Source organism: Vulpes lagopus, chromosome 7, assembly GCF_018345385.1.
Source record: "Vulpes lagopus strain Blue_001 chromosome 7, ASM1834538v1, whole genome shotgun sequence".
Lineage (NCBI taxonomy): Eukaryota > Metazoa > Chordata > Mammalia > Carnivora > Canidae > Vulpes > Vulpes lagopus.
In genome coordinates, this window is record NC_054830.1 from 62,034,879 (window position 1) to 62,057,163 (window position 22,285).

Below are 22,285 nucleotides of genomic sequence, written 5' to 3' on the forward strand. Positions count from 1 at the left end.
TTGTCTAGTTTTCCCAACGTCATTTGTTGAAGAGACATTCTTTTTCCCATTGGATATTCTTTTCTCCTTCATTGAAGATTAATTGACCATATAACTGCAAGATTTATTTCTGGGTTTTCTATTCTGTTCTATTGATCCGGGTGTCTATTTTTACCATACTGTTTCAATTACTACAGCTTTGTAATATAACTTGAAGTCTGGAATTGTGATACCTCCAGTTTTTCCTTTTTCAAGATTGCTTTGGTTATCCATAGTCATTTGTGGTTCCATACAACTTTGTCTGTTCTAGTTCTGTGAAAAATGCTGTTGATATTTTGATAGGGATTACATTAAATCTGTAGATTGCTTTGGGTAGTATAGACAGTTTAACAATATTTGTTCTTCCAAACCATGAGCATGGAATGTCTTTCCATTTCTTTACATCATCTTGAATTTCTTTCATCAGTGTTTTATAGTTTTCAGAGTACAGGTCTTTCACTTCTATGGTTAAGTTTATTTGTAGATATTTTATTGTTTTTGGTGCAATTCTAAATGGGATTGTTTTCTCAATTTCACTTTCTGCTGCTTCATTATTTGTATATAGGAATGGAGCAGATTTCTGAATATTGATTTTGTATCCTATGACTTTACTGAATTCATGTATCAATTCTAATCATTTTTTGGTAGAGTCTTTAGCATTTTCTTTTCTTTTTTTTAAGATTGTATTTATTTATTCATGAGACAAAAAGAGAGAGTGGCAGAGACATGGGCAGAGGGAGAAGCAGGCTCCCTGAAGGGAGCCTGATGTGGGACTTGATCCCCCTCAGGATCACACCCTGAGCTGAAGGCAGATGCTCAACCACTGAGCCACCCAGGCATCCCTTTCGGGTTTTCTATATACAGCATCACATCCTCTGTAAATAGTAGAAGTCTTACTTCCTCCTTACCAATTTGGATGTCTTTTATTCCTTTTTGTTGTCTAATTGCTGTGAGCTACCTTTGCTGTATTACTACATACATAAACTTACCATTTCTACCCAATATGTAGCCACCCTACACAGGCTTCTGTTCTTTGTCCTCAAAGAATATGTGTGTGTGTAAAATGTAATCCATATATGTATGTGTTCATGTATGTATACATGTGTGTATAGATGCATATGTATGTGTGTACATATATGCATATGTTAAGGGGAGTATTTTATTTATTTATTTATTTATCTATTTATCTATTTATCTATTTATTTATTTATTTAAAAAAATTTTTATTGGAGTTCAATTTGCCAACATTTAGCATAACACCCAGTGCTCATCCCGCCAAGTGTCCCCCTCAGTGCCCATCACCCAGTCACCCCAACCCCCCGCCCACCTCCCCTTCCACTACCCCTTGTTTGTTTCCCAGAGTTAGGTGTTTCTCATGTTTTGTCACCCTCACCGATATTTTCACTCATTTTCTCTCCTTTCCCTTTACTCCCTTTCACTAATTTTTATATTCCCCAAATGAATGAGACCATATAATGTTTGTCCTTTTCCGATTGACTTATTTCACTGAGCATAATCCTAAGGGGAGTATTTTAAAGCAATTATTCCAAAGTAGAGTCTTTTGTTTGACTTACACAAATTTTTTTATGATTTATGTATTTTAGAGAGAGAGAGTGTGTGAGCAAGCTGAGGGAGGGTCAGAGGGAGAGGGAGAGAGAGAGAATCCTGAAGCAGATTCCCTGCTGAGCAGGGTGCCTGACATGGGGCTTGATCCCAAGACCCTGAGATCACGACCTGAGCCAAGATCAAGAATTGGTGGCTTAACCAACTGTACCACCCAGGCACCCCTGACTTACACAAGCATAAGAACAAATTTAAGTCATTATTTCTAAATTGATTGCAATCAAAATCTGAATTTTTAGCTTCTCCTAAAGAAAAGCTGACACTCTGGTACTGCTGGTTTTTAGATCCATTTGTGGCCAGAGTTGGCTGGAGCGGGCCTGCAGCTACTCCAGTCTGTTAGAACCTGCTGTGCCAGTTCACCCTAAATTCCATTGTTCCCCAACATTAAGGCATTTTATGTGGCACAAATGTGGCTTTTTTTTTTTTAGAGGTGCCTTGGATTTCTTTGAATTCCTCTCTCTTCCCATACCTCCCTCTCTTTCTCTAATACAAAAAAAAAAAAAAAAAAAAGTGGGCCAGGAGGCCAAGAAGCTACCCAGCTAGTCTCTCCCATTAATATCTCATACCTGGCCTCTGTTGAATGAATGACCCCTGTTGGGGGTGGGGAGAGGGTGGGGGAGGGGGCCTGGGTGACAGGGATAGTAGCAGGGTTTTTTTTGTTTGTTTGTTTCAAGTTTTAATATTTAAATATTCTGTACTAGGACAAGTCAGGCCCCAGCTAAGCATAGCATTTTATCACATTAATTTATTCCATTTTTACAACAACGAGGTGGGTTCCATTGATACTCCTTTTTTTTTTTTTAAAGATTTTATTTATTTATTCACGAGAGACACACAGAGAGAGAGGCAGAGACACAGGCAGAGGGAGAAGCAGGCTCCATGTAGGCCTGATGTGGGACTCGATCCCAAGACTCCAGAATCATGCCTTGGGCTGAAGGCAGCGGTAAACCACTGAGCCACCCAGGAATCCCCTCCATTGATATTCCTATTTACAGATGATGTCACCAAGGCCCAGAGGTATTTAGTAACTTGCACAGTCAATGGCAGGTAAGGGTGGATTCTGGATTTGAATCCGAGCCCTAAGAGCCCAATGTCTATGCACTAGGCTGACCTGTCTCTGTGTCTGATTTGTCCTTTTCTCTACTAGCTGCTGATACTATGGCACATGCAAAAATGCCCTGTTGTTGTGGGTAGACAACTGAGCACAGGGGACGTGGGGTGGAGGGATTGCTCGCAGGCACCCACCTCTGTTCTCGACCTGCAGCAGGACACATCCTCATCCTGCAGTTGGGAAGACAGTAGCCGTCTTTCTCTCTGTTCACCCACAGGAAGCAGTTTCGTGGTGAGTGAAGGGAGCTACCTGGACGTCTCAGACTGGCTAAACCCTGCCAAGCTGTCCCTGTATTACCAGATCAATGCCACCTCCCCATGGGTGAGGGACCTCTGCGGACAGCGGACAACAGATGCCTGCGAGCAGCTCTGCGACCCCGAAACTGGTGAGCCGTGGGGCCAGGCTGGGGTTGAAGGGAGGGAGGAGGCAGGCTGCAAGATGGCCTGTGCGTCTTCTGCCTGAAGCATCATGGTTTCCAAGCCATGGACAATGGGTTTTACCTGAAGGCCCATTAGTTCCATTGGTAGTTAAACTGTGTGCTGCCATCACTAGGTCAGGCAGAAAGTTCTATAAAACCACAGAATCCCAGAAGTAGAAAGGCCCACAGACAGCATCTGGTCCAGTTTCAGCAAAGCAAGGTATCTGAACATCATCAGATCCTATTCACCTCTCACTAGCTGGATGTTCTTTGCCATATTTTCTAGCTTTGCTGAGACATAATTGACATAACATTGCGAGCGTGTAAGGCATACGCTGTGATGATGTCATGAGTGGATACACTATGAGATGATTACCACGTTAAGACTCATTAACACCCCTATCACTTCACATACCATTTTTTAATGATGATAACATTTAAGATCTACGCTCTTAGCAACATTCAAGAGTATAACACAGCATTTTTTAAAAGATTTTATTTATTCATGATAGACAGAGAGACAGAGTGAGGCAGAGACACAGGCAGAGGGAGGAGCAGGCTCCATGCTGGGATCCCGATGCAGGACTGGATCCCAGGTCTCCAGGATCACGCCCTGGGCCAAAGGCAGGTGCTAAACCGCTGATCCACCCAGGGATCCCCTATAACACAGCATTGTTAACAGTCACTCTGTTGTATGCTAGGTCCCCAGGACTTACTCATCTTAAATGGGGAGATGTTGGTCACAGGGTACAAACTAGGTGGGTGTTCTTCAGAAAGACGCTTCCTCTCTCTCGGGTACCAGAGAATGAACATAGCATCTAACCCACGAGATTGTTGTTAGGATTCAATGAGATAACGCATGGAAAGCCCCTAGTATATTCATTTACTGAGACATCTCACAGATATTTATTGAATAGGCACACACTTTCCCAGGCATTGAGGATATAGCAGTGGAAAACAATAGGCATAATCTCTGCTCTAATTAAGTTTATATTCTAAGGAGACGTTTGGCCTATACCGTCTAACAAGGTAGCCACTAGCCACATCTGGCTGTTTAAATTTAAATTAAGTAGAATTAAATGAGGTCAGCAATCACTTCCCCAGGCACATTCACCATATATCCAGTGCTGTGTTGCTCCATGTGACTAATGGCTACCTCTTGGACAACTCAGATGTAGAACATTACCACCCCTGCAGAAAGTTCTGTTGGACCGTGCTGCAGCAGGCAGACAGGATGATGATATATGCACTCGGTCAAGTGATGCTGCATGCTGGGGGAGAGCACACAGCATAAGGGATGCTAAGCCGGGAGTGGGAGTGGAGCTGTTATTACAGCAATGGTCAGGGGAACCATTATTCCAATGTAGGCAAGCACTGGCAATGGCTTGACCCACCAGGGTAAGGGGAAAAAGATGATCACATTCTAGACATGTTCAGAGGGTAGAATTAACAGGACTTGTTCCTGGATATGAAAGGTGAGAAGTGGAGAGGAGTCAAATGTGGTTCCAAATGGTTCAGTCTGAGCAGTGGGATGAAGAAGCGAGACTTCTCTTTCATTGAGTCAGAGGATGATGCTATAGGAGGGTCGGGATTGAGGTGAAGGGGATCAAGGCTACTGTTTTGGATATAAGTTCAAGATGACTACTAAACATCAAGTAGAGACAGAAAATAGGCAGCGAGGTCCAAAAGTCAAATGCAAAGAAATTTTAGCTGTAGATAGAAATTTGGGAGTCAACAGCAGGTACATGGTATTTAATCCCAGGAGATGCTGTCTTATTTATAGTAAATGCTTAGAAAGTGGACAGTATCTTCTTTATAGTTGTTACCTTTTGTGGTGAGATTTTATTTATTTATTTATTCCTGAGAGACATGGAATGAGAGAAGCAGAGACACAGGCAGAGGGAGAAGCAGGCTTCATGCAGGGAGCCCGATGTGGGACTCGATCCCGGACCCCGAGATCATGCCCTGGGCTGAAAGCAGACATTAAACCGCTGAGCCACCCAGGCATCCCTATAGTTGTCGCTTAATCAGTGGTGTCTGTTCATGTCCACAAATAGGGAGATAGAAATTAGAGAGAAGGTTGTTGCCAAGGTGCCAGAGCAAGTTAGAAATGAAGCTGTTCTTGCTACCAGTCCTGTGCTCTTCCCTACAGCATATCTTGCTATAGTCCCTGTGTAACATCTTTTCTTTCTTCATTAACAAGAGTCTGGCCATCTTGCCTGGAAAACCCACTGCACAATGTCCATGGGGCAGCCTCTGCTGAGCTGCAGGCTCTCAGTAGCCCAGGTCAATGAGGTGCTCCCTCTATTCCAGTTCTCCTCCATTTCTCCTGGGGCAACAGTTCAGGGGTGAAGAGAGGGCTTCTCCAGGTTGACCCTTGAGTCTCTGCAGAGCTGAGCAAGGATTTGGCTTTCTGACCACCATCCCTTCTTATTTTTTTGTTGGGAGCCTATTTAGACATATTTTTGCAGCCTTTACATAGGCCTATTGGGGAGGCTATTTGGAAAATGCAATGCAGCTCTAGTGTACCATTTGACCAGACAGCTGAATCTTCTTTCTCTTAATTAAAAGAGGCTTTAAGGCACTGTCACCCTAAGCAGTACCTCTTTATTCCCCAAACATGTGCATGCCTACACACACACACACACACACACACACACACACACACATACACACACACACACGATTATCCTCACACAACAGCCAGGAGAGTCCTCGTGGAATTATGTGCCTCTGGATCTGATCCTGTACATTCTCTTTTTCATTTTCCTTCCTTAAAAAGCAGGCAAGATTATTGGAGAGAGGGAAGAGAAGGGATCCCCTCCTCTCTCTCCCTACACAAAGCCCCAGCTAGCAGAGCTGTGAGCGCCTGAGGGTCTGACCTTCTGGTTTCCCAGCTGATTTGCTTTCAGGTGCAAGTTCATTCTTTCTGATGATCTTTTCCTTTAGCTGCAAGCTTGAGGGCATAATTCCAAACAGGGGGTCATTCAAGGAGGAGGCATTTAGCCAGTTTTGGAAAAGATCGGCTCTCCTACCAAAATCCCCTAGAATTACACACACACACACACACACACACACACACACACACACACACACACACCATAGACCTGAGAATGCTACTAGAATCCACCGGGTTGACCTTCTCAACTTTATCACTGACAATATTGATGCCAGAGAAGAAAAGTGAGATGATCAAAGTCAACGTAGCCAGCAGATACAGAGCCAGGATTCAAACTTAGGAGCCTTTGCTCTTAACAAAGTGTTTTTCAAGCCTCTGCAGGTCTAGTGTGGATTTAAGAGTCCACATTTCTAAAAAGCTACCAGCTGTTGCTGATACTTCTGGCGAAGGACGACTCTTGGTGCACCAAGGCTCTCAAAATTCTTCCTCCCAAATAGTCCTCTTGTTTTCCACACAAACAGTAGAAGTCCCAGCTGCCATCTTTGTTAATTTATCTGATAAGGTGATGCTCACATCTGCCACTTTATATTCTTTTTTTTTAATATTTTTATCTTTATCCATTCATGAGAGACACAGAGGCAGAGACACAGGCAGAGGGAGAAGCAGGCTTCTGCAGGGAGCCAGATGCAGGACTCGATCCCAGGACCCCAGGGTCATACCTTGAGCCAAAGGCAGACTCTCAACTGCTGAGCCACCCAGGTGCCCCTGCCACTTTATATTCTATCTCTGTTTGCCACACACCCGGGGCTCCAGGTACACTGGTTACCTGTCGTTCCTTAAAGGCTCTGTGCCATCTCATGCCTACATCCCTTTAGTGGGCCGTTTTTTCCCTCTTGTAATGTCTTTCTCCCCCTTTTACTGGAAGATCAAACGTTATTTTTTATTTCCATTCCATTCAGCCCAAAGCCCTGACCAGATTGAGGAGCCCTCCTCTCTGCTCTCATGTACTCTGTACTCTCTCTGCCTCTGCATTTCTCTGTGTCATAGTCCTCGTTCCGTACCCAGCCATTGTTCTTTCCTTGTCTGGGGCTGTCACCAGACCGTAGGTTTGGTTAAGGGCTAGCAAAGGGGGATTCAAAGCCTGCGTCTTGCTTATCTCTGTATCTTTAAAACTTAGCCTAATGCTGACATATAATTAGTGCACAGAAAATCAAGAAAGGATAAACGAAATTAATATGTTCCTTGAAACAATTTTATATACCGATTTTTAGTTTCTTCCTCCATTTTCACTTACACCAGAACTCAAATTAACTATTTCCCAGAGTCACCAGGAACCATCCAAGCCACAAGGCTCCGGCCTCATTCTCCCATTTCCCCCATCCCCAAGAGCATAGCCTTGCAGTCTTCACTCTGTTCATCTTCACAATAGTCCTCCCAAGCACTCCATGCAAAGTTTTACCTTATGACTAGAGTTCAGGATCCTCTGTCTACCTAAAATGTCTCCCATCCTTTAATCATCTACTTTGTAAAAATCCCATTCACTGATTACCTCTCCTTTCCTCTTGGTAGAATGGATGACTTCTACAGTATCATCAAAGTTTTCTATTGACTCAAAATCTGATTAAAACTTGAATTATTGTTTGGAAATTTGCCTACCCTGCCTAATATAAGGTCCTTAAAGCAGGAACTGTATCTAATTTACTCCTGTATCCTTTCCACACCAGTGTCCAACAAAGTGCCTTACTCTTAGAAGTCATTCAAGACATAAATATATGGGATTATGTACAGGTAAAGAGTGGAAATGGGAACATAAGATCCCTGAATATATTTTCATGGTTCTTGACTCAGACCCATTTTGAAAAATTTATTTCAATTTGTTAGATTCAATTCAAGCAAGATTTTCTTAATTCCACAACTCATAAGTCTTGTGTGTTAAGTGCTATGGGAAATCACAGACAAATTGGACAATGTTCCTGCCTTCATGGATTTCACATTTTCACAGGGATAAAAATAATATGCTCATATATAGCTATTATAAAAGACACAAAGTGGGATAAATCAAGAACAGGCATTAACAAAGTAGCTCATGCCTGGAGAAAAGGGAGAAATGTATTCTAGATGGGTATTTCAGGAGATGCATCATGGAGTGCATGACCTTTTAGCTGAACCTTGTAGAATCAGTAGGGAGTGTGAGTAGGAAGGGCCCTTTAACAGAGGGACCTTAATGATTGAAATCAGGAGGAAGAAAGTTTATAATTATTCCAGGGACCAGAAAGCAGTGTAGCTAGGCTGGCATCTAGAGAATCTGCTGCGTATGAGGTGGAGGAGGAGAACTGGGAGGAGGCAGGTGATGAAGTTGGAAAGGTAAGATGAAGAGAACTCCTAGAAAGATAAAGATCTGAAGATTCTAATAACTGCTAAGTGATTTAATAAGACTATGTTGGCCACTGGAAAAGGGAAACCACCCTCCATATCTGTCCAGGTGTTTTGGGGAACCTCTATCTGTCCAAAGGAATAGCTGGGCCTCTCCTCTTTTGCTTTCCATCAGGAATTAGACTATGGGTGAAGTCATGGAAAAACTAATCCCCCAACCCCTGTGCATATTCAGGCCTGAGATCTATCAAAAGTGGCTTTGCTTCCTTTCAGTAAGCTCCTCCTTCTGTGAATGGGATCTATCGGACTGAACAAAGTCATAGAGTCCCAACATTGCTCATCATGTCTTAAAGCCTTAGTGGATGTGTCAATAAGAAGGATCATTCCTCTAAACTTAGCAAGAAGAAGGAGAAAAGTAGGGATGTAGTGCTGCTGAAGAATATATAATTGCCATGATGCATGGATAAACTTGGCCAAGTTTTCCTGGCTGTGTGCCATAGCCTAGCTCGAGTGTGTTCTTCCAGGGATTTCAACAATTAGTACCACCCACAGGGCTGATTATGGAAGTGGATACATGGTGTGCTGGAGCTGGCCTGTATGACAGCTCGTGAGACTCATGAGAGTTGGTTGTTGTCATCTCTTCCCAACTCTTTGTTTGGATATGTCATGTAAATAGCTTGAAAATTGGCCATGATGAAGGTATGTATACCAACAAGATTGGTTAATGTTACAAATAATGGCTTATTTTTCTTTAGAAGGTCAGTCATTGAACATTTACCTTTATTATGGTGAATGGGATGAGAACAAACCAATACAGGACCAAGGCAAGGGAAGGATTCAATGAAGGCTTAGAGAAGGCCTGAAAATGTTGCCAGAGGGTGGTGTTATGCTCCTTTCCAGAATAGGCTACCATCACACTTCATCTCTCTGAGGACAGAAGTGAATATTCAAGAACTACCTGCTATAGTCCCATACAATGCAGCGCCAGACTATTTAAATGATCTGGCTTTGACTCTTCAGAATGTCACAGAGGGAAAATCCTATGGTGAAACAGCTTTACTAAAGTTCTGCACATGTGTGGTATCATGCTAAATTCTGTATACAAAATCTTTGACAGTATGGATTCACCCACACAAAGGAAGTAACAGCAGAACAGTAATGCATTTAGTCAGTAATTCATTCATTTCTTTATTTATTCATTCAAGTATTTAGTGAACTTGAGTAGAACTGGAATATCCTTTCGAGTCAGAGCAGGTTCAAATCTTTGCCTCTCTGTGTACTGGTAGAAGGGCTTTGGGAAAGTCGTTTAATATATTCAAGCCTTCTTTTTTTGTGTATGTAAAAAATGAGAGCAAGTCCTATTTGGCAGGGTGCTGTGAGAATGAGATGAAAAATAACATTTCAGATACACTCAGCACAGTACTTAATGTATGGTAGGCACTCAAATCATAGTGTCTAATGTTATTTTATAATCAGTTTTGCAAACCCTAGGGGCTTCGCATAGTTAATTCAATATGTTTTTCAATTAATTTAATAAATATTTCATGAGACACCTCTAATCCATCATTGTGTACTGTGTTAAATTATTTAAAAAGAAAATAGGATATTGTCCCTGACCTTTAGCAGCTGATCACCTAACAGAGAAACTTACCATAACCTGGACTTCCTATCTTCTGGCCTTTCATTTAGTCCTCATGTGACTTTTAAACTAGTGCAATATAAAAAGTCCCAGGTTCTCAATCCTAGTGCCAGCTTGGCCACAGATTTGTCATTTGACCTTGAGTATGGCATACACTGTGAACTTTATGTTCATTCTCTTCCACAAAGAAATTAGTGGAAACAACTTTTACTGCAAGAAAGATCCCTAGTGATCATCTAGTCTGATCTAATGAGGCTCAAGGCCACTGAGGCTAAGCAAGTTGCCCAGTGTCGCTCAGTAAATTAGTGGCAAGATATGAATTACAACGCTGAATAATTCCTAAGATATTTCTCAGCTCAAAATTCATGTTTCTATGACCTTTTGCGCACTAATAACTTACAGTGTAAGTATGATTGAAACAATTTGTAAATGGCATTTAAAGCAGATTGAATTTTCTTTTCAAATTGATATGAACTTCAGTCATGTTCACCATCATATTCAGTTTATTTTCATGTCTTCAGCAGCCACTTCGCATTTGCAATAAGATATGAAATGAGAATACATTGAATGTGGTTATGTCACATATATGTCTTATAGTGTACTAAATATTTCTGATGTTTATAGGTTATTCTTGTTATTTACTAAGCCTTGTATTATTAAAGTTTAATGGGACACAAGGACTTTGTGAAGTTGTAAGTTCAAGAATTCAGAGATGGAGAATGTCCCTGCCTTGAGCAGACTGTAGCATGGTTGTTTCCAGGTACCAGATATGTAGGATTTAAGTAAGTTGGAGCATGGGTAAGATACACAGTTAAATAAATTGAGATTGGGATCCCTGGGTGGCGCAGCGGTTTGGCGCCTGCCTTTGGCCCAGGGCGCGATCCTGGAGACCCGGGATCGAGTCCCACATCGGGCTCCCGATGCATGGAGCCTGCTTCTCCCTCTGCCTGTGTCTCTGCCTCTCTCTCTCTCTGTGACTATCATAAATAAATAAAAATTTAAAAAAAGATTTATATAAAAAAAATTGAGATTATTCATTGAGAGCCAACTTCCTGGCAGACCAAAGAAGAGAGATTTGTGTATGAGAACATAAGTTTTATTGAAACCTGTCCTGTGCTCATCCTATTTATTGCTGTAGCTCAGACACTGAAACAGTTCCTGCATCAATACCTCTTTTCTTGGATGGATGGATGGATGGATGGATGGATGGATGGATGATTAAATGAATAGCTGAATGAATGAATGGGAAACCACTTTTGTTGAGATAACAGGGCTTGATCAGTGGGTTGGGTGCAAGGTTCTGTTGTCAGAACCATGGACAGCTCTCTAAGTGTTGACAATGACATTTTGGCTAAGGGTTTTTGCTAAAGACTTTTACCTGGTACAGCTCTCTTCTGAAAGTCTCCTTCTTTGAGGTGCAAACCACTAGTCTTTTGAACTCAAATAAAGTAAGTTCTATCCTTTATAGGTTTAGGATTACTCTATCAAACCATGTTCTTATCCCAGTGGGCCTCAACTAGGGAAATCAAACTTCCATGAAGTGAGTCACTCTTATTCTCAGGATTCATACTGCTCTCTACATCACCATTCTTTGGTTCAGAGCTTTACTAGAACCTGAATTAAACAAAATTCATCTAAACTTATTGTCAATTAATGGACCCTGTGCCTCATTATTCAGACATGTGAGATAATGAAATCAAACTTTAAAAAAAATTTTTTTCCAACAAAAAACATTCAAAACCAAGTGGTTTTTTTTTTCTGTTTAAAGGCCACAAAATGAATGTTAACCATAAAATCCCATTTATCTCATCTGATCCATTTGATGCAGTTTCATTGCCTATATATTATAGATGGGGGTGGGGGTGTTAGGCAATGGCCAGAGATAGCTTACAGTTAAGAGAGGCATGGTGGAGTTTTAGTTTGATATCATGGGGTACATTAATACTGGGGTAACAATAATAACATCTACAGTTTATTATGCACTTATTGTATACCAAGCATAATTGCTGTGGCTTTCTATAACTATCTTGAGTTTGATAGCAATATGTCTATATAGTTATTGTTGCTTCTACTTTTCATACAAGAAGCTATGTCTTAAAGCAGGTTGAATGAAATTCCCAAGGTCATATATTTACTAAGTATCACAGCTGGGATTTGGACCCAGACTGAGTAAGAAGCTACTATTTGAGGAGTCAGTGTTCGAGAAGTTTGCTTAGCATTGAAAAGAGAGAGACATTCTGGCATTCTCTCTTTGATAAGTATTTGCAGAGAATTCTCAGAGGTAGGCATGAATCCTTTGGACAAAGAATTTACAGAATAAGTTGACTTGAAAAAAATAAAAGGACCCATCGGACTGGCGGCAAGGGAGAGATACAGCACTGAGGGATGGAACTGTGACAGCATTTATGAGTTGTAGGGAAACCATTTTATATCTCTATTCAGGAGTCTTGCTAGATTTGGTCTAGATGCGTTGTTAAATGTTCTGTCGTAGAAGAGGGTTGAGGTCTTTTGAAGAAGGACAATCTGTGTCAACGATGAGGTCATAAAATTTCAGAAAGCCCACAACAGAAAGCAGCAGGAATGACTGTTCAAAAATTTGGAAGGACAAGAAGGTTAGAATGGACTGCAAAAAAAGGAACTGAAAATGTTTTCTTACAGGGAGGTTGCCAGCCTCACCAAAAGTCCAAGGTAACCTTTGCTTCTGACCTTGAAAGGAAGAGGTTATGAGAGGTCTGAAGCATCATCTGGTAAAGTTGCAAGTGGAAAAATAACTTGGGGGTATCTCTGATTATTACCTCTCGAGTGAATATGCCAAAAAGAAGGGAAGCTCTCAGCTTTTAAGATTAGCTTCATCATCAAAAATATAATTTACAGGCATTTAGAGACTATATTTAATTTTATTCAGCAAGTGTATTACAAAAATATTTTGGTGTTTCTATAAGTGGTGCTGCCTAATAAGTTATTTTTTTAATTTTATTTATTTATGATAGTCATACAGAGAGAAAGAGAGAGAGGCAGAGACACAGGCAGAGGGAGAAGCAGGCTCCATGCACCGGGAGCCCGATGTGGGACTCGATCCCGGGTCTCCAGGATCGCGCCCTGGGCCAAAGGCAGGCGCCAAACCGCTGCGCCACCCAGGGATCCCCTGCCCTACTGTTTAAATATACTTGTAATACCTTACTGATAGTGAAGTATCAATAAACAAACGTATGGAAAAGGAAGATGATGGTAAAGTTATGTTGTGAAGCAATCCACAGTGGTTAATCATGAGTCATTTCCAGCACCCATTGTGACGGGGTCTTTGCAGGTGCTGTTCCCTCTGCATGCGACAGTCTACTCTCCACCCACCCTCTCTCCTTATGAGCCTTATTCTTCCCTTTCTTTCCTCCTCCTCCTTACCCTTCATGTTTCAGCTTAAATGTCTCATCCTGAAGAAGGTTTTCGCTGACCTTCTAGACTCAGTTATTCCCAATGAGTAGCAACATTATACTACTTTATTTTTCCTTCAGAGTAAATAATAGTAATAATAATAATAATAATAATAATAATGCCCATTGTACAGGCTATGTGTCAGGCTCTCTTTACAGGGCTTCACATATATTATTTAATCCCCTCAATAGCCCTAGAAGGTAGATACAATCATATTTTAACTGAAGCAAGACACAGTCAGAGACATGTGCCAATATTTCTTTTACCGCTAAGAAAAAAAATCCATTAAGATATTAACAACACACAAGCCCTCGTTTCAAGAGTATGAAAATGTGGAAAGCCGTGTGTCTTAGAATTGGTGTAATACGTTGCTATGACCATTTTACAGATGAGGAAATCAAATCATCTGAGTCAATAGATTTTCCCAAAGTCACATATTTAGGAAGTGGTAGAGTCTAGTTTGGAATCCTAGAAGTTGGGGTTCAGAGCATATCCCCTTAACCATTAATCTGTGCTATCTGGGCACTACTTCTTTTTTTAAAAATAAATTTATTTTTTATTGGTGTTCAATTTGCCAACATACAGAATAACACCCAGTGCTCATCCCGTCAAGTGGGCACAACTTCTAATTGCATGTTCAATTCCTAGCTCTCCAAGAGACCACATGCTGTATAAAGGTGAAGATTGCACCTGTGGTATATGTCATTTAACCCCAAACCCAGAAAATTGTCCAGTACGCTGTTGATGTTTAATCATGAATGATGTAATGAGTGAATGAAAGAACAAACATTGGATTTGGAGACAAAGTCCATGAGCTTCACTACTAGATTTTCAATTTTGACTGATAGTATGACCTTTGACATGTCACTTTATTCTCTGGGCCTTAGTTTCTCTGTGTATAATATAGGAGGAAATTAGAGTTGACCCATGAACAACACAGGCTTGGACCATGAAGGTCTGCTTACATGCAGATTTTTTTCGAGAAACACAATATGATACTGTAGATGTACTTTCTTTTTTTTATGATTTCCTTAATAACATTTTCTTTTCTCTAGTCTACTTTATTGTAATAATACAAGATATAATACATACAACATACAGAATATGTGTTAATTGATTGTTTAGGTTGTCAGGAAGGCTTCCCAGTCAACAGTAGGCTATTAGTAATTAAATTTTGGAGAGTCAAAAATTATACATGGATTTTCAATTGGGCCTAGGGCCTGGCACCCCATCCCTCATGTTGTTCAAGGATCAGCTGTACATTAGATTTTCTCTGAGTGCTCTCCAACTTTGAATGCATATTGCAAATATGCATTGAAAGTCAGTGCTCTACCCAGCATTAAACCAGATAAAATGTACTCAGCACTTAGCACAGTGAATGGTACACAAAGCTCAAGCTCAGTGAACAGTAAGTATTGTTATAGCTATGGTCAAAACATGAATTGCATGAAATGAGAATCGTAGGATTAAAAAAAAAAAAAGACAGTTACCGTGAGCCTTAGAAGTCAGGTAAGATTTCCTGGGGGCAGGGGGGACTAGAGTTGGATCATGAAGCAAAGCAATGTTGTGATTGAGCTACTGTGTCCAATAGGCTGCCTCCTACCCATATGTGGCTATTTAATTAATTCACATCCCATTTCAAGTGTTCAATAGCTACATGTGGCTAGTGGTTGCCATATTGAAGAGTATAGATGTAGAACATTTCCAATACAGCAAGTTCACTGGGACAGTGCTGTGACACAGGGTAAAGAGTAGAACTACATTTCACACATATGTTGCTTCTTTCAAATTATTTCTTGAGTAGCAGTGCTGTGCTAGGTGCTATGCTGTGCCCTGATGGAGCTTAGTCTAGTTTAGGGGCCCACAGACCACAGCCCACAGCACAACTGCTGTTTTTCATAAATAAAGTTGTATTGAAATACAGCCATACCCATTAGTTTACATATTGCCTATGAGTCTTTGTTACCATAACATGGTTGAGAAATCATGACTGTGGCTTGCAAAAGCTAATATATTTACCACCTGGGCCTTTACAGGAAAAATTTGCCGATCCGTTGTCGGTCTAGTAAATTGATTTTGACATCTGAGTTAAAGAAGTGGTTTTGGTATTCATTCATTTATGTATTTGTTCATTTAATATTCAACTGGTATTTATTTCTCAATCATCTAATTCAAGCTGGATCTCAGGTGCTGACAGGAATGAACAGAATATATAAAAATTGTGGCCATCATGCAGGTCACATCCTAGTGGGGACAGGAGACAAACAGATAATTAGAGTATATGCAATAACAAATAAATCATATCCTATGTTAGAAGATGATTTTTTTTATAAAGAGGCTGCAGGAAGAGTGAGCTGTGAATGAGAAGGAGAGGGGTGGTTGCAAATTTAAGTAGGGTGTTCAAGGCAGGCATGACCAGGGAGGTGTGGGAGCAAAGCATACTTTGTGGATATCTAGGGAAAGCAGAGTGCAGGTGGAGGGAAGGACCGGGACAAAGGCTCTGAGAGCAGGCTGTGCCTCAAATATTTGAGGAAGATCACATAGGAGAATGTTCATGAGCTTCACTGGACACTAGGTGAGTATTAGGAGCTGGGGTCAGCGGGGGACCAGAAGGCCAGAGCCTTGCAGGACATTGTAAGAACATTGGCTTTCAGCCTGAGCTCAGTAAGAAGCCAGAGGAGCGTTCTGACCTGAGGACTGATGTCACCTAACTTAATTTTAAAAAGATCACTGTGGCCACTCCATTGAGAAAAATCTATAGAGAACAGGCAAGAGTGGTAGCAGGGTATGCTACATAGGAGACTGATTGGATTATCCAGGTTAGAAGCGATGGTGGCTTGGGCCAGGGTGGTCACGGTGGTGTGGAAAGAAGTTATTGGAATCAAGATACTGCATTTCATTCATTGCAATGATTCACTGAACACAAATTATATGTTGGGCATTGTGCCCAGTATTGGGGAGAATCAACAAAAGAAGCTGCCATCTCTGTCCCTTGGTGTTTTCTAACAAACTGGTTCCATACTTTTGACATCAGAAAAGAGGGATCCAAAGCTATGTCCCCCACATGTGTATGAGATCCAGGACCAGTTTTCACACTGTCTCTGAAGATCCAGGAGAGGATGACACTGTCTTAGTCACTTGGGCTGTCATAACAAAATATCTGGTGGCTTGAACAACAGAACCTTATTTCTCATAGCCCAGGAGGCTGGTAAGTCTAACATCAAGATACCACTGAATTGGTTCCTGGTGAGAGTTACCTTTCTGCTTGTGGAAGACCGACTTCTTGACTTCTCTCTATGTCCTCACATGACCTTTCTGCAGTGTGTGTGGAGAAAGTGCGAGATCTACCTCTCTTGGTCCTTATAATCCCATCACAAGGGCCTGCTTCATGACCTCATCTCACCCTGATTATTTCTGAAGGGTTCCACCTCCAAATACCATCATGTTGGGTGTTAGGGGCTTCAACATATGAATTTGGGGAGACACAAACATTTGGACAATAACAGGCACCCATGACCTAGGATGACAGGAGAAGTGAACCAGTGACATGAACATGCACTACAAGTGGAGCTCACTACAGTGAGCACTGTGCCAAGCAGGGCTGGGACTTAGGGAGGCATGAGGGAGGAGGCTTGGGCACAAAATCTCAGGGGGCGCTTATCTGAGGGTGTCAACCCTTCATTGCACAGCCCTGAGCGCCCCTTAATCTTGGGAGGGAAAAGTATTAACTCATGACAGTGGCCTCTCCAACCTTTCCCCTGAGAAGCCTTTGAAGATTCTGCTGTAGGGCCCAGCTAGAGGTACAAAGAGCAAAGAGGTCCAGGCTGGGAAGAACCATGCAGACCCTCCAGTCTAACACCTTTCTGCAGCTGATGAGGCTGGGGATCATAGAGCGTCAGGGACTTTGTTCAAGTCATTCAGGAAGCTCGTGGTGGAGTAGAGGTCTCCTGACCACCATGCTCAAGCTTGCTTTCTCCATCTCTTGAGAACAACTTCAGCAATCAAAATATTTTATCCTTGGTATGTAGGCCCCCGGCTCGGCCAATGCCTTCAGAAATCTTTTACAACATCTGAAGGTGGTATCAGCTTCTGGCAGTGTTTTCTCAGGTCTGTCTCCAGGCTTATGATCCAATCCACCCATTCATGCAAATAAGTGTTTCCGTGCAGGACATCTGGGGCATGGCGAGTTCCTCGTCAGCTTCATTAACGTCTTTCTTTCACAAACATTGACTGAGACTCAAGGCTGAGTCAGTCACCACGAAGAGAAGCAGATGAGACACTGCCACCACCTCCATTTGCTCAAAATCAAGCTGCCCCCAGCGTGGGCTGTTTTGTTTTTGGAGAGGCAGTCAGAGGAAAAGGGGAAAAAAATGGAAGCACTGAAGTCAGGCAGACCTGGGTTAAAATCTTGGCTCTGCCTGAAACTATCGGGGCGGTTGTGAGCAAATTGCTTAATTTTCCCCAAGCTTCAATTTCCTGCTCTCTTTTATCAAAGGAAAAGGTATTCACCTTTACTAGGTTATTGTGATGATTGTAATCAGTACAAAGTACCTGCTACATAATATGGCAAATATATGTGTTCAACAAATGAGAATTATTGAATCAGGGGCAAAAAGAACCCTCAGTGCTGACAACGCTTAACCCACAAGTCTTAATCATGATGGAACGGAAGGCGTGCTGACAGATTTCTGAGCAGAAGTGGCCTCCACAAAACTGGTTAAAACACATTGCTCCGCAATAGCACTAGCCTTTTCTGGTTGCTTGATGGGAGCCAGCCCATTACACCACACTGCCCTTTCTCTTCTCCTACACTGAGGGCAGCTTCCACTTCAATGCAGGTGATGAAAGGTCTCTGAGAAGTGTGTGTGTGTGTGTGTGTGTGTGTGTGTGTGTTGTCCCAGTCTTTTGGTTATTTTTTGTTAAATGGTCTTTTTAATTAAAATTCAATAGACGAGTTTCTACCAGACAACAGGGGTCAGGAGGTGTATGGATTTGATGCTGATCACACCGAGGCTGTCCCTCAGGACAGGGCATCCAGGAATTCAGGATGCTTCACACAAGTCAGGTGAGGTCGTGGCTCACCCTGTACAGTATGAAGGGTCTGCTACAACCTTTCAAAAGGCCCGAAATGGACTTAATAGCAAAGCCTGACTCCCTAGTGAAGCCTGGTGCGGGCCACATAGACACATGTTGCTTAATTTTAATGATTCATGAAGATTCTCCATCATATACCAGTAAATGTACCATAAAAATATTTTGTGAAAAAATGTGTGTCTTAGTATAATGGGAACCTGTGCTGTTCTGTAATTAAATCATTGTCAGAATGTGGGGGCTTTTTGGGGTACGGGGAGAGGGGCAGAGACTGGGCTGGGATTGAGGGGTTGGCCTGGGGAAGGGGTGGCTGAAGGGTAGACCCTGAGGAAGGGTAAGGAAGGGATAGAGGCGTGGGGCCTGGGAGGGATGGAGCCTGGGGAGAGGTAAAGGGGCGGGGCCTGGAGAGGGGTGGAGCCTGGGGAGAGGTAAAGGGGTGGGATCTGGGGAGGGGTAAGGGGGTGGAGCTTGGGGAGAGGTACAGGGGTGGGGCCTGGAAAGTGATAAAGGAGTGGGACCTGGAGATGGGTGGAGCCTGGGAAGAGGTAAAGAGGTAGGATCTGGGGAGGGATAAGGGGGTGGGAAATGGGGAGGGATAAGGGGTGGAGCCTGGGCAGTGATAAAGGGGCGGGATCTGGAGAGGGGTAAAGGGGTAAAGGGGTGGGATCTAGGGAGGGGTAAAGGGGTGGGATCTGGGGAGGGGTAAGGGGGTGGATCCCATTAGGGGCAGAAGGGTAAGAGGGCGAGGTCTGGGGATGGATAAGGAGGCTGGGGCAGGGGTTAAGGGGCGGGGTCTGGGGATGGGTAAGGGAGAGGGCCTGGGGCAGCAGGTGAGGCAGGGGCTCAGGTGTGTGTGCCTGTGTGAGAATGGGACTAAGAGAGCAAATAGATGGGAAGTGACGGTAAAGGAGGGGAATGCAGAAAAATCCAGATAAAGAGGAAGAAAAGTAGGGGGAGTGGAATTACCAGGATGTGACTGTGTTCTCTGCTCTAGGCACCTTTACTTACCATATCTTATGTAATCATTACATTAACCCTCGAAGTAGGCAGCCTGCCCTTGTTTCGTCTCTTTTGTGGACAAAGTGGGTCTGGGGACTTACCTTGCGCCTGTCTGACTTACCCTCAAGTTCCTTTCACTGTTGAGGGCTACAGAGGAACGAGGCTTACAGGAGGGTGTGCAGTGAGGAACGAAGAGGTGCACAATGAGAGAATGGCACACACAGAAAACAGATCCAAAGAGGGAAACTGAGGCAGGAGCAAACGCACAAAGACTGAAACACAGAAAGGGTGACGGAGAAGAGAAGAGAGAACTGTCGCCCAGAAGAGAGCCCAGAAGGAGGGGGAGAGGAAGACCATGAATATGGATATATTCAGAAATGAGATTGGCAAAGTGGAACTTAGCTGGGTTCAGCTGAACATACACATTATGTAAAATGGTATCATATTCCAGATGGAAGTGCTGCAGATGACAGTTCTCCAGTTTCCCAGGGAAGCTATAGCTGTGACCCTGCCCATCTGCCTCGAGCTGAGGCTGAGGTCACTCTGAGGAAGAGCCCCCTCTGCCACATGCTGCCCACCGGTTCTCTTTGTTTTCCCCCAAGTCCTCACCAGCCGGAGACAAAGGCTCCATCCTTGGGGTGTCCGGACCCCGTTACCTCAGGGCGTGGATGGCTGGCTCAGAACACATCCCTGTGTGTGGCCCATTGTACTCCGTGCACATCTGGAAAATCATCATTCTTTCTCGCTTTAATTTTATAAATGAGATTTGATTTTAAGCTCGCAAAGATAGCTGGTGCTTGAAAAAAGAACCATCAGTGCATCTCTTTTGTAGAGTGAAGAACTCTTTTGCAAAATGAATAATTACCCTCTGCTTAATCTATTTTGTGTATTTCACTTTGCCGGTTCAGGTTTTGTGCAAGTGGGGGAACAACTGCATTATTAATCATCCTGCGTCCTGAACAGAATAGTGTATATTTTATCCTTACCGCATCCTTGTGAATAGGACAGGACAGGACTTATGTTCCCCGTCTTCCGGGTAAGAAAGATGAGGCTCAGAGAGATGGAGGATCTTGAGCGAGGCCACCCACCCATCAGCTAGTGGAGAAGCAGAGCCCCAGGGGCCCCTCTCGTCTACATCCTGGCACACTCCGGTGGAGGCGCGGTAGGCGGCCCGGTAGAGCCACCACCACCGTGGGTCATTTTGAGTGACGTGCAGGATGGCGCTGAGCCATCTTACCTGGGGCAGGGTGAGGGGAGAGCTCTGGCTCCGGAGGCGAGCAGAATGGGATTTGAATCCTGATCCTGTTTCTTTCTGTGCAAACTGGAGGCCAGTTGTTTAACCCCCCGGGGGCTTCAGTTTCCTCATCTGTAAAATCAGGACGTTAGCCCCTGCTTCACAGAGTGGCGGGGTGGACAAAAGGTGAGAAAGTAGATCAAACATGGCATGCTTAACGGGATCCGTGAGCCGCTCTTAGCCTTTTCTTCCCTTTTGCCAAATTACAGCCAAGGGGTCCGAGTGAGAGCCACGGGCAGGAAAGAACATGAAGGCAGCCAATTTCCCTGTAATGATCATCGTAAAAGCAGGCTGTGCTATGGAGCCCATATGGGGACAGAGCATTCTGGACGCTGTTCAGTGATGGGGGAGGCCTCATCAACCTTGTGGAACTGAGGGGATAGGGTCTTGGCCAGAGACAGGAAACTGCAAAGTCATGGAGCCTCTGGGTGAAAAACGCAGAGCTCAAACCCTGTCCTCACCCCAGTACCTGGGGTACCTTCTCTGCTTTAAACATCCTCTCTCCATGCACGATGCTTGGATCCAGCGTCTGGACAGGACTGTCTTTGTAGAGGGGATATGGGGTTTCCAGGAGTTTCCGGACACCTGCAGAATAAGGGGAGGGTTTCCTCCGTGCCTGCTCTCCCCTCTGGCTCTGCTGATTGGAGAAGCCAAAGGGCCCCTATTTCTCACTGTGCTATGACCTTCCTCTGCTCCCACCCTTTCCTCTGTCTGGCAAATTCCTCTACCCCCGTGGGAGAGAGGCGGGACTCTAGCCTGGGGCCAGCGGCCCTGTCTCTGGATTGCAGCCCTGGCCTTGGCACCCTTCAGTTTGTGACATCACGCCACAACCCCTCGGGGCCTCAGTCTCCTCATCTGTACCATGGAGCTGAAACTAGAACCTGCCCGTAGGCTTGTTGTGAGGGCCACATGCGCTACATTACAGTGTCCCCTCTTATGATTATCCCTCCTCTTCACTGGCACCTCTGGGACCTTGGGGCTGAGTCTGATGCCCTTTCCCGTGACCCTGCAGCTCTCTGCACACGCTCCCCTCCCCAGCCCCAATCACACCTTGTGGCAGCGTGTATTTTCTTCTCAGTGTTACCTGAGTGTCAGCTGCTGGTGGTAGAGAATCGGATGGATTCGTCTTGCGCCACGATCCCGCCGGTGCTGGGTGCAGAGGAAGGGCACTACTGAGGAATGGTCAGAAGTAAGATCTGACCAGAACATGGAAGACTCCTAACTCTGGGAAATGAACTAGGGGTGGTGGAAGGGGAGGAGGGGAGGAGGGCAGGGGGTGGGGGGGACTGGGTGGCAGGCACTGAGGTGGGCACTTGATGGGATGAGCACTGGGTGTTATTCTGTATGTGGGCAAATTGAACACCAATAAAAAATAAATTTATTAGTAAAAA

The 22,285-nt window shown here is 43.6% G+C and overlaps 1 protein-coding gene across 1 annotated transcript in view; it reads left to right on the forward strand.

Moving 5' to 3' along the window:
- The window catches only part of ASTN2 (astrotactin 2), an 861,071-nt gene that overhangs the window by 373,480 nt on the left and 465,306 nt on the right, over positions 1 to 22,285 (forward strand). Inside the window, exon 7 of the mRNA XM_041762437.1 lies at positions 2,970 to 3,137. Within this exon, the coding sequence (XP_041618371.1) occupies positions 2,970 to 3,137 (168 nt within the window). The remainder of the gene's footprint in view (positions 1 to 2,969; positions 3,138 to 22,285) is intronic.